This window comes from Propithecus coquereli, unplaced genomic scaffold (genome assembly GCF_000956105.1).
Source record: "Propithecus coquereli isolate 6110/MARCELLA unplaced genomic scaffold, Pcoq_1.0 Scaffold7, whole genome shotgun sequence".
Classification (NCBI taxonomy): Eukaryota; Metazoa; Chordata; class Mammalia; order Primates; family Indriidae; genus Propithecus; species Propithecus coquereli.
The window spans coordinates 6,661,982-6,674,893 of NW_012153062.1; the positions used below are offsets into that span (position 1 = coordinate 6,661,982).

A 12,912-nucleotide genomic window follows, 5' to 3' on the forward strand; every position below is an offset into this window, starting at 1 on the left:
GTTGAATGTGGCACCGATTCCTTTAAGTCCAACTTTAAGTTTAGTCAAAGTGACTAAGTATTCCTTATATAAAAATTCACTCTCATATTGATTTTAACACAGGAGAATTGTGCATAAACTTTTGGTTTTTACAATTATTTTGATATCTACTTGTTACCTCTTCTTCTCTGTTTCACATATAAAAACTGGTCAAATATGGAAATTTTGCGTTATTTTTTATATTGTGCTTTTGATGTTATTATCATTTATAATCATTTTTTCATGCTATAAAAATGAATTGAGTAGTAAAAGTACAATTTAAGAGTTTTGCTTTTCAGATCTAGGCTTCATAGTTTAAAAAAAAGGATTTTGGTTTATTAAAAGAAAAACATCTGAATTTACAAAGTCTTTTGGTGCCTTTTTTTTTTTTAAACCAGAGGTGAGAGTGAGTGGATTAAAAGTCCCCTCATGATGTTGCCAAGTATCTTGAAATCTTCCCTGAAAAGCTATAAATATTCAAGAAAGGAATAAATGGAACTATGAATAGTTTGCACTATTTGTCTTGTTTAAAAAGTATCGATGATTTCGTATTAAACAGAAGTGCACAAGGACGTTTATGACATGTCTGTCTTGGTTGTATAATAATTGCAGATACTTTATATTAAGTCAAAAATCGTTTCTTTGTACATCCCACATCACGTTAGAGTCGTTATGAGGATAATTCTATTTTTTTGGTGACTCCACAAGAAGTTTAATTTATTTTTAAGTCGTTTTAATTACGTACTTTTTTTTCACTAAATACCTACTTTATAGTAAAATATACATGATCTTAGGTGTTTTTTAAATCTTTGGAGTGAAACATTTTCACAGAAAAAGCATTCTTATTTAATTGAATCTTCAGAATGATAAAGATGCTATAAGAAAGTGGTAAGTTTGGATTTTGCATTCTAGGAAAGTAGGTACTTTTTTTTTTTTTTGCTGACTTAGATGGCCTAGATGTGTCACTTAGCACTTAGAATTCTACAAATACTTACGTATGAATTGGATTCTGTAATCAAAAAGTTTACTTACTCAGTTATTGCTAGAGTTTATTAAGTTGAGCCCGTTATCATGTGTTATATTTTTCTTGCATTGTTTCCTTAGAGGTTGCTGTTGCACAAATTGCTGTCATACTTTTTAAGTGGAATTGCTTACTCAAATTCCTTCTCCCTTTCATATAAGTTGTTTGACAATATGGTTAAGTCTAAAAATAGAGTTGTAAAGACATGCTTTCAAAAGAAGATATTTGTCCAAGTAATGAAAAACCACTTGGAATTTGTGTTGCGTCTCTTTTAGAACCACATATTTTTCTGCAGTCTATCCTTGTTTTGATATATTTTCTTAAGGTATTCTTGTTTTGATATATTTTCTTAAGGTTTAAGAGTAAAAACACATTCAGTAAAAAAAGTTGTAAAATTACATGTCCATTTTAATTAGCAATGATAAGTAGGTGGAATTTGGGTATGTTTGTTTCTTCTTATTCCTAATTTTATCACTTTTATTTCTTTCTTATATTTCTATCTGAATTTTTCCTTTTGTAGGAAAGTGCTTCCTTGGCAGATAGATTGATACAGGTATAGTTTTGGGTTTTTTTTTTTTTTCTTAGCATTTTCTCTAACTTCTAAGGAAAGTCATAAACTTAGAAATCCATGTTTTAATGCATGCAATTTTACATGCATTTTCCTAGAAATAATTTTTGGGTGGTATATGTGGGTGTAAACTTAATTTTTGATAATAGTGTATTATCTTGGTTTATTAAAATAGACGCCTTTTGCACGTTTTAAAGCTAACCTTATTTTTTAAAATATTTATTTAAAAATGACAATCAGTGGATTCCTTGAAATTAACCACTATTCATTGATAATTTTAGTCCTGCATGTGCAACTCAGTAAATTGCATGAATTAAATTTTTATTGACTGAAAGAAGAATTATTCTTAAGATTGTCAGACGAATTTTTCATTTAGTTTTCCCAAATTTGCTGGAGCCAATAACAAGCTGCTAGCTAATGATTACCTAGGCTGTTCTATTCTCTGAGGTGATTTTTTTTTTTTTAACATGTCAAGGTAAATAACTAAGCCTTACAAAGGCAGTCTTTCTTGAATCTATCCTAAATTGCTTTACACACAAAAAAATTATGTCCTAAGGGACAAGTGACAAGAGCCCAGGAGGCTGAGGAAAACTACCTCATAAAACGGGAGTTGGCCACCATCAAACAGCAGAGTGATGAGGCCAGTGCTAAGCTGGAGCAAGCTGAAAATACCATCAGGAAGCTCCAGCACCAACAACAATGGGTAAGGAGTCTGGTAGTGCTTTTTCTCACCTTTCTCATCTCCCCTTCCTTTAAACCATTTTTTTGAAGCACAACTTCTGTGCTCTTGTTTTAAATAATTTGGTTTTTTACTTTAATGAACTCTTAACTTATTCCATTTTATGTTCTGTAATACTTAAGGGTCTTATTGTGGCCTAAAGACTCCTTGTTCTAACTTTTTTTTCTGTCTACACAGTTTTGCTAGAAATGGGTAGTATTTTCTTTCCTTGCATTATGTTCTAAGTCATAGAAAACAAGCAATGTATATAAGATTTGCTTTTTAGGTTCCAGAAATCTATTTTCATAACAGATATCATTTTACCAAGGGTAAATTTTAAATCCTAACTTAGGCTAGTTTTTATTCATTGTGCAAATGAAATAATACCCAACCTGCAGAATGTATGTAATCATCTCATTTATAAAGCTTTGATAATGTGGCAATTTGTATCTTATCAAATACTGTAGCTTCGACTTCCTACATCAAGAGTTTGAATTATGACTTAAGATGTATGCCTACCTTTTTTCAAAAGGAGGGACATTATCAAGATAAAAAATTAGCCCTTTAAAAATTATGTTAACTAACCTAGGGCACTAAACAGCTGCTGATTATAAAGCTAGCCTCTGGTATCTTTTGCAACTCAGACATCATTTTCCATTGCAAATTCAAAGTAGGGTGATCTTAATCAGAAATATGAGGATAAAAGAATAGCCAGCATTTTATCTTTGAAAAGATATTATTTCTTCTTTCAGTTTTTTGTTCTCAAGTAGGAGCTGGTTTGTAATAAAAATAGGTAAAAAAAAATTGTGTTATACCTGGAACTCTATACAAGTCTGGAAGGCAAATAAATAATTGCAGAGTTGGACATTATTTTTATTCAGTAAAATTAAAAAACGGTATCATCATCTAGGTACAAAAATCAAAAAACTAAAAGAAAAAGAAAAAAATGGACAATTGAAAGAGCCATAAACATTTGTTTTTTTCTATTATATTGTTGAAGATTGTTAAGAAAAATGAATAGGAAAGTGATAAAATAATACTAAAAAGATGGGAACTCAAGTATTTCGCTCTATTTTTTCATGAAATGTCAATAATATCCAAGCATACAAACAGAAGAAAACAGAATTATAGAGTCATTTTTGAATTAAGCTGAAATGAGTTAGTACAATGTGACTTTTTTTTGTAAAAGGAAAGACAGTAACTATGTTTGCATTTAACATAAGCTACAGCCATAATACATTAGAATCATGAATTAAGTTTTTTGCATTGTTTTTTAAATATCGAGACCTAGGAGTATCAAAAGGATAGAATGTTGGTTTATAATGAAAAAAGTTAACTGGGCAAGCCAAAACAGCCAGAATTAACTGAGTGAACATGTTACTGGCAGAAAGTGAACATCTGTTGTTGAATGTTTTGATTACAGCCTTTCAGTGTAACTGTATGAATTCTTCAGAACTTTCAGAATAAGGGTTTTAAATTTGTAGCCCAGCAGGAGGTATTGAATTACCAATAAAACCATCCACCACCACCACTCTACTGCCAAATAGGAGCATTTTATATAATATAAATAGCTTTAGATTTCATTTATGGAACTAGATTCTAGTCCTGTTTTGCTAACTGTGTGATCTTGTATGCTTGAAGACAGTTTCTTTTTTTTCTAAAATAATGAAATAGGACTAGACCAGAGGTTGGGAACCTGTAGCCTTAAGGCCACATGTGGCCTTCTAGGTCCCTAAGTGTGGCCTTATGACTAAATCCAAATTTCACAAAACAAATCCTTTTATTTTTATTAATATATTTTTGTTCATCTTGTATATTTTTATTTTATTTTTAAAATGAATGTATTTAAAATAACAAAGAAAATAAGTTTCAACAAAATAATCCTCCCAGATTGACTGGCACAATTAGAACATTAGTAAGACATAAGGGCTAAATTAACAGCTTTTAAGTTCGTGATTGAGTTCTAACTTCCCTCTCCTGACTGACTGGCACCACTACGACATGAGGCTGGTTGGCAAGAGTTTATGGGGGTTGAGGACGACAGTCTGTTATCAGCTTTTGACAGTGGTGCACTGTGTTTCTGTTTGAAGTGGAATTTGTGAATAGTTGGATAGCTTGACAGTATTTTTTAATTCTGTCTGGTAACAGCCCATCATGTCAAAGAAGACCAAGAGAATGCTGAAGGAAGAATTTTTTAATGAGGATTGGGAATTGCAATATTATCTTATTTATACTAAAGATAAGATGATTTACTTGCTTTGTGATACTGTAATGTCAACATTAAAGAAATTCATCAGCAGTGTAACACTCATAGGGACCATGAATATTTTAAATTAGAGGGAGAGGCACAAAAGGTTGTATTGAAGAAATTAAAAGATGGAAAGCAAAAGCAAAGACAATTCTTTCAAGCAGCAATAAGACCTGGAAATAATGCCACTGAAGCAACTTATAAAGTAGCTTATATACTCAGGGAAAAAAGGGAAGCTATTAGTGATGCAGAAATTGTGAAAGAATTCACTGTTGAAGCTGTAGGATGCTTAGACTCCAATAATGTTTCAAAGTACAAACAACTACCTCTTTCAAGGAGAGCCATAACTGATCAGCGGCATGAATTAGCCTTCAACTTAACAGAACAACTTCATGCAATACTTCAAAAGGAAAATATATATTATTCAATCGCTTTGGATGAATCAACTGATACTTCTGACTCAGTGCAGGTTTTATACTTCATTCAGGTCATAAGAGAAGGTTTTCTTTGCTACGAAGAGTTACTCACTTTGGGCACTCTTGCAAACAGAACAGGGGAATAGATGTCTTCAACAACTTTCAAGATAAATGTCATGAGTTGGACTGATTTCGTAAATTTAGTGAATGTATGTACAGGTGGTGCACCTTCCATGACAGGAAAACATGACAGGTGTATTGCACAGATAAAAAAAGTATTAACAGATCCAGATGCTCTCATTTCTTTTCATTATATCTTGCATCAGCAAAATCTCTGTGCTAAAGCTACTATTTTAAGTGACACTTTGCAACGAGTTATAAGTATTGTTAACTATATTCCAGCAAATGCAACACAGCATCGTCAGTTTCATAACATGCTAGAATTGAATGATGAGATATTCAGTGTGGATTTGCCCTGTCATTCTAAAGTGCATCGTTGGCTATCACAGGGGCAGGCGTTAGCCAAAATTTTATCTCTGTGAGAACAAATAGTTAAATTTTATGAAGAACAGAATCAGCAATATGAATTATTGAAAGAAGATTTCTATAGGAATGCAGCATTTCTATGTGATATCATGTCAAATCAAAATAATTTGAATACTTTTTTGCAAGGTAAAACTAAATCTATATATGATATATGGCAAAAAATCCAAGCATTTCCAAAAAAGCTGTCTTTTTTCAACACACTCCTTTGAAAGGAAATTTCAGATGCACATTTTCCCCAGTTAGCAAAGGTTGTTGATGAACAGGATGATATATGCGAATCATTTGAAGAATAAATAGCTATTGCAGGCCTATTAATTGGAGAACACAGCGAAAGGGTCACTGACTTTGAGAATCATGACATCCCATTCAAATTAGCATTTCAGCTTCATCTAGTTGATATCACCAAGGCACGCAAAGAACTGTAGTTGGAATTGATTGAGTCATTGATGCTAAGAAAGATCCAATTGAAATATGGAAAAATGCGGTAGAATACCCACGTCTCTGGCAACATGACGGAAAAATGTTTTCTTGCTTTTCAACCACTTACTGCTGGGAATCTACATTGTCCTACCTAATCCAAATCAAGATGCCCTTAGGGTCACGATCAACTGAAATGTGGACCTCCATGCTGCAGCCAAATATACAAATGCTTTCCAACAAAAAGCAGACGCAACAAAGTCATTAAAAGATTGGTTAACTTTAAAATTAACAAATAGTTTTCATTTTTTGACATTAAGTACATAGAAGTTAGAGTTTTACAAAATAATGTACATTTTTAAGTATATCTAATTGAAGTTTCTTGAATGCAGCCCTCTTTGATTACAGCCTTCCAACACGAAAATGTTCCCCACCCCTGGGCCAGGACCATCTCAGGTCTCTCTCTTTCACTTTTTAAGTGAACTTATTAAGGTATAATTTATATGTAATAAAATTTATCAAATTTAACTATGTAGTGTGATGTGTTTGAAATGTATATGATTGTGAACCAGCAATGCAATAAAAACAAAGAACATTTCCATCATTCCCAAAATTTCCTTCGTGTCCCTTTGCACCCCTCACCCTTGCCAGCCCCAGCAACGCATCTGCTTTCTGTCCCTATAGTTTTGCCTTTTCTAGAATTTCGTATAAATGCAATTGTAAGGTGTGAAACTTTTGTGTCTGGCTTCTTTCACTTAGCATATCCATTCTTTTTTTTTTTCCTTTTGGTGATTTTTAAAAAAGTTTTATTTTTAATTGACACATAATAATTGCACATATTTATGGGGTATAATGTGATGTTTCAAAACATGTATACATTGTGAATCAAATCAAGGTGATTAGCATACCTATCACCTCAAGCATTTATTACTTCTTTGTGGTAAGAACATTCAAAATCCTCTCTTCTGGCTTTTTTCAAATAGACAATACATTATTTTTGACTATAGTCACCCTACTGTGCAATAGAATGCCAGAATTTATTCCTCCTAAGTGTAACTTTGTACCTGTTGACCAGTCTTTTCCCATTCCCCCCTACCCCCATCCCCTGGCCTCTAGTAACCACCCTTCTACTCTCTGCTTCTGTGAGATCAACTTTTTTAGATTCCACATGTGAATGTGATCATGTTTATCTTCCTGTGTCTGGCTTTATTTCACTTAACAGAATGTCCTCCAGGTTCACCCATGTTGTTGCAAATAATAGGATTTTATTCTTTTATATGGCAAATAGTATTCTATTGTGTATACATACTGCGTTTTCTTTATCCATTCATCCATTGATGTACACTTAAGTTGATTCCATATCTTGGCTCTTGTGAATAGTGCTGCAATGAACACGGGAATGCAGATATCTCTTCGACATACTGATTTAATTTCTTTGGGATATGTATACCTACTAGTGGGATTGCTGGATGTGGTGATTTTTTATTTTATTGTGGTAAAATATACGCAACACAAAATTTACCATTTAAGGGTACAGTTCAGTAGCATTAAGTAGGTTTACAATGTTCTGCACCCATCACCATTATCCACTTCCAGAACTTTTTCATCCCAAACAGAAACTCTGTACCCACTAAACAATAATCTTCTTTTTCACTCCCCCAGCCCCTGGCAACCTCTACTCTACTTTCTATCTCTGTGAATTTGCCCTTTCTGTGTAACTCATGTAAGTGTAATCATATAGTATTTGTCCTTTTGTGTATGGTTTATTTCACTTAGCATGTTTTGAAGGTCCATCCTTGTTGTAGCATATATTAGAATTTCATTAGTTTTTATGGCTGAATAAGACTCCAGTGTATTTATATGCCACATTTTGTTCATCCATTCATTTGTTGATGGTCATTTGGGTTGTTAACACTTTTCGGCTGTTGTGAACAATGCTTTTATGAACATTGGCATATAAACATGGGTTCATGCTTTTAATTATTTTGGGTATATACCTAAAAGGGGGGTTGCTGGATTATATGCAATTCCATGTTTAATTTTTTGAGGAAGTGCCAAACTGTTTTACACAGTGGTTATACCACTTTATATTCTCGCATGCAATATATGAGGGTTCCAGTTTCTTCACATCTTTGTTAACTCTTGTTGTTTTCTGGGTTTTTTTGGTAATAGCTATGCTAGTAGGTGTGAAGTAGTATTCATTGTGGTTCAAGTCTTTTTTCAACTTTAAAATTCTTTCAATGCAAAGACCATATCAAATAGACATTTAAAGAGTTTTACTTTTTGACCCAGATTTTGCTTATAGCTCTTCTTTCTCCTTTTCTCCAAATATAAGTAGTAGCCAATTTAGTCATGAGAAGGATAATGGTCTATTTCATTTTTCATTATTCTATAATTTATTGTCACGGTGTTAGGTTCAGTTTGCATAAACACTTTGTGTTTTCCTCAGTCCTGTATGATTATGATGTGATAGTTGTATAATGGAATGAACATATTTATTCACTTGAAAAAAGAACATACAAGGTGGTGTCTTAGTGCAGAGGGTACAACAGTAAACAAGAAAAATGAGATCTGTTATTACATGAAGTGTTCTACCTGGGGAAACACAGTAAACAAGTAAATATAATTTCAGTTGGTGATAAGGGCTATGAAGAAAAATAAAGTAGCAGAGAGGTGGTACATGTAGGTGTTATTGTAGGTAAGGTATTTTTGGAGAGCTTCCCTGAGGAAGTAACATTTGACCAGAAACTGAATGATATGAAGAAGGAAACCATTTGAAGATATGGGGAAAAGCATTCCAGATAGAACATACACCTAGTATAAAGGCCTTGAACAAGGAATAAGTTTGTGGTGACCAAGGAACAGCAAAATATATATTTACAAACCCTAGGAAAACCAACTAAAATTTTTTTAGAAAAGAGAATATATAGGCCAGGCACAATGTTTCTCATGCCTATAATCCTAGCACTTTGGGCAGCCAAGGCTGGAGGATCACTTGAGGTCAGGAGTTTGAGACCAGCCTAGACAATAGCAAGACCCCATCTCTACAAAAAATTAAGTTAGCCAGGCATGGTGGTGCATGCCGGTAGTCCCGGCTACTCAGGAGGCTGAGGCAGGAGGATTGCTTGAGTCCAGGAATTGGAGGCTGCAATGAGCTATGATGATGCCACTGTACTCTAGCCCAGGCAACAGAGCAAGAGACACTGTCTCAAAAAAAAGGGGGAAAAATATATGTATAATTAATTAGCAAGTAGCAGAGATAAAATGGAGTCATTTAAAAATAGTAAGTAGGGGGCCGGGCGCGGTGGCTCACGCCTGTAATCCTAGCACTCTGGGAGGCCGAGGCGGGTGGATCGCTCAAGGTCAAGAGTTCGAGACCAGCCTGAGCAAGAGCGAGACCCCGTCTCTACTAAAAATAGAAATTATTTGGACAACTAAAAATCTATATAGAAAAAATTAGCTGGGCATGGTGGCGCATGTCTGTAGTCCCAGCTACTCGGGAGGCTGAGGCAGTAGGATCGCTTGAGCCCAGGAGTGTGAGGTTGCTGTGAGCTAGGCTGACGCCACGGCACTCTACTCCGGGCAACAGAGTGAGACTCTGTCTCAAAAAAAAAAATAGTAAGTAGGAAAAAAAAGGAATAATGAGTAAATGGATCAAATAGAAAACTAGCAAGATTATAGATTTTATTCCAACCACATCAATAATTACATTAAATGTAAGTATTCTAAACATACCAATTAAAAGATTGGATAAAAAGACAAAACCTGTCTACAAGAAACTTACTTTAAATACAGAAATCTTGATAGGTTAAAAATAAAAAGGTTCACAAGCAATGAACAGTTAGAGAAGGAAATTAAGAAAAAAAGTCCATTCACTGTAGCATCCAAAAGAATGGAATACATAGGAATAAATTTAACCAAAAAGGTAAAAAATTTGTACACTGAAAACTGAAATACTATTTTATTCATCTGTTGGAAGAAATTAAAGAAGATGAAAATATATCCCCTGTTTGTAGTTTAGAAGTGATTCAGTCCTATCAAACTTATCAAAATTCTCATGGTCTTTTCCACAAATGGAGAAGCTGATCCTCAGACTCACATGGAATTGCAAGGGGCCTTGAATAGCCAAAACAATTTTGAAAAAGAACAAAAAAGTTGGAGGACTCACACTTCTGATTTCAAAACTTAGCACAAAGTTATAGTAATCAAAGTAGTGTGGCACTGGCATAAGGATAAACATACAGATCAATAGAGTAGAATTAAGAGTCTAGCAATAAACCTATATATCTGTGGCCAGTTGGTTTTCAGCAAGGGTGCTGGAACCATCTGATCAGGCAAGAATGGTCTCTTCAATCAATAGTGCTGGGAAAACTGGATATTCTCACACAAAAGAATGAAATTGGACCCCTACTACAAACTATATACAAAAATTACCTCAAAATGGACCAATAGTCTAAGTACAGATTTTATGGTTTTAAAATAACCTTTTTGTGGTTTTAAAACCATAAAGCCCTTAGAAGAACACATAGTGATAAATATTTATGATCTTGGATTTGGTAATGGGTTTAGATATCGGTTCTTAAGCACCAAAGGCATGAGTAACAAAAGAGAAAATAGATAAATTGGACTTCATCAAAATTAAATCTTTTTGTGCATCAAAAAGAAAGTGAAAGATAACCTGCAGGATGCTAAAAGTTTGCAAATCATGTATCTGACAAGGATCTAGCATTCAGAATATAGAAAGAACTCCTATAGCTCAGCAACAAAAAGACAACCTAATTATAAAATGAGCAAAGTACTTGAATAGACATTCCTCTAAAGAAGATATACTGATGGCCAACAAGCAAATGAAAAGATGCTTAAAATCATTAGTCATTAGGGAAATACAGATCAAAACCATGATAAGGTACCACTTCACACCCATTAGAATGGCTATAATTTTTTAAAAAAATATTGGCAAGGAGGTAGAGAAATTAGAACCCTCATACATTTTTGGTAGGAATAGAAAATGGAATATAAAGCTGCTATGAAAAACAGTTTGATGGTTCTTCAAGAAATTAAACATAGAATTACTATAGTACAACGTAATTCAACTCCTAGTTGTGTACCCAAAATAATGGAATTCTGGTAGGTACTCAACCACATATGTGTACACACATTGTTTGTAGTAGCATTATTCACAAAAAGGTGGACACAACCCAAAAATCCATCAGTGGAGGAATGGATAAACAAATTGTCATGTATACATAGAATATTATTCAGCCATAAAAAGGAATGGAGTACTAACATGTGCTATTAATATAGTGTGGATGAATCTCTAAAACTTTAAGTGAAAAAACCAGACACAAAAGATCACATATCATGTGAATCCATGTATATGAAATATCTAGAATAGATAAATTTATAGAGAACAGAACACAGATTGGTGGCTGCTAGAAGATGGGGGTTGGAGAAGGGCAATAAACTGCTTAATAGGTAAGGGTTTTTACTTTAGAATGATGGAAATGACTTGGCACTGGATTTTGGTGGTTGCACAACAGTCTGAATGTACTAAATGCCACTGAATTGTGCAGTGGCATTAAAATAGTTATTTTAATTTTGTTTAAGAAATTATTTTTCAAAACGAAAGGAATGAAGATATAAGACTCAAAGAAACATCACAGATTGAATTTGAGTGACTGGAGTAGAAGATAAGTTTGTGGGATAACATATAAAAATCTTAGTGCTGGAACCCATTGGTGAAAGTCAGGGTAGGTAGGACCAGAAACAAGTGATCTGGCTTGTAGGAGTCTGACAGGATCAGGAGATTACCTCAGGGCTGATGTTGGCCATGTCTCAATGAGAGTTGTGGTTGCATCGAGAATGAAGGGGAAATGCAATGTGAAGTGAAGAAGAGCAGGTCAGGCAGGGCAGCTAGAGGAGTTTCAACAGATTGTCAGACCAATGGCCTATAGAACCATAGCCCAAAGACAAGGGGATTAAGAAATAAGAGACATGAATTTGGTTTTAGTGTGCTAATGGGAGAGCAGCTTAGACAAGTGGTAAATATGGGGGTTGTTACCCACAGCTACAATTTGATATGATTTTGACATGTGATATTTAGATAGGCCATCCCTATTCAATGTGCCAGAGTAGAGCAGAGATTAGGGTTCTTTATGATCCCCTACTTAGGAATAATGTTGGTCCCATAATATTAGTGAATCTGAGCCTGTAGGTGGGGGTGAGGTAGTCTTAGTTGCAAAGATTAGGAATAACAGGCCAAGTAGGTTGCTGTGTGATTACTGGAAATGTGTATAGCTTAATAGCTAATGATAGCAACTGTCTCCCACAGTGAATTTCCAGCAGTAAAGGATCAAGGTGGTATGCCTACAACTGTTGGACATATGTTGGAAATAGAAAAACAAGTATAATTGGAAAAAAATGGATGGCAAAGATATGCAGATCTAAGCAAAAGAAAGCTAGAATGTCTTGTAGTATCAGAGTAGACTTCAGAACAAGGATTGTTACCAGGAAGAAAGAATACTATCCATGATAATAGGGTCAATTCACCAAGAAGACACAACAATCTTATGTGAGATTGTGTGTGTTTAGGTTCTTGCTATATTGCCCAGGCTTGTCTCAAACTCCTGGGCTCAAATGGTTCTTCCCTGGCCTCCCAAGTAGCTGGGACTACAGTGCGTGCCACCGAGCCAGCTAATTAAAAAAATTTTTTTCTGTAGAGACAGGGTCTCACTATGTGCCTAGGCTGGTCTGAAACTCCTGGCCTGAAGCAGTCTTCCCACCTCAGCTTCCTGAGTAGCTGGGGTTATAGGTGCGAGCCACTGAACCCAGCCAGCATGTGTGTGCTTCCAACAGAGGAGCATGAAGGTGAAGTGAACAAATCCACAATTGTAGTTCACCCTGTCTCAGTAATTGATGAAACAAGGAGATGCCAAATCAGTGTGGATATAGAAGACCTGA

General features: G+C 34.6%; 1 protein-coding gene across 1 annotated transcript in view; it reads left to right on the forward strand.

The window, feature by feature from the left end:
- Positions 1–12,912, forward strand: part of EVI5 (ecotropic viral integration site 5) — a 174,894-nt gene that overhangs the window by 62,333 nt on the left and 99,649 nt on the right. Inside the window, exons 12-13 of the mRNA XM_012661016.1 lie at positions 1,560–1,592; positions 2,164–2,310. Of these exons, the coding sequence (XP_012516470.1) occupies positions 1,560–1,592; positions 2,164–2,310 (180 nt within the window). The remainder of the gene's footprint in view (positions 1–1,559; positions 1,593–2,163; positions 2,311–12,912) is intronic.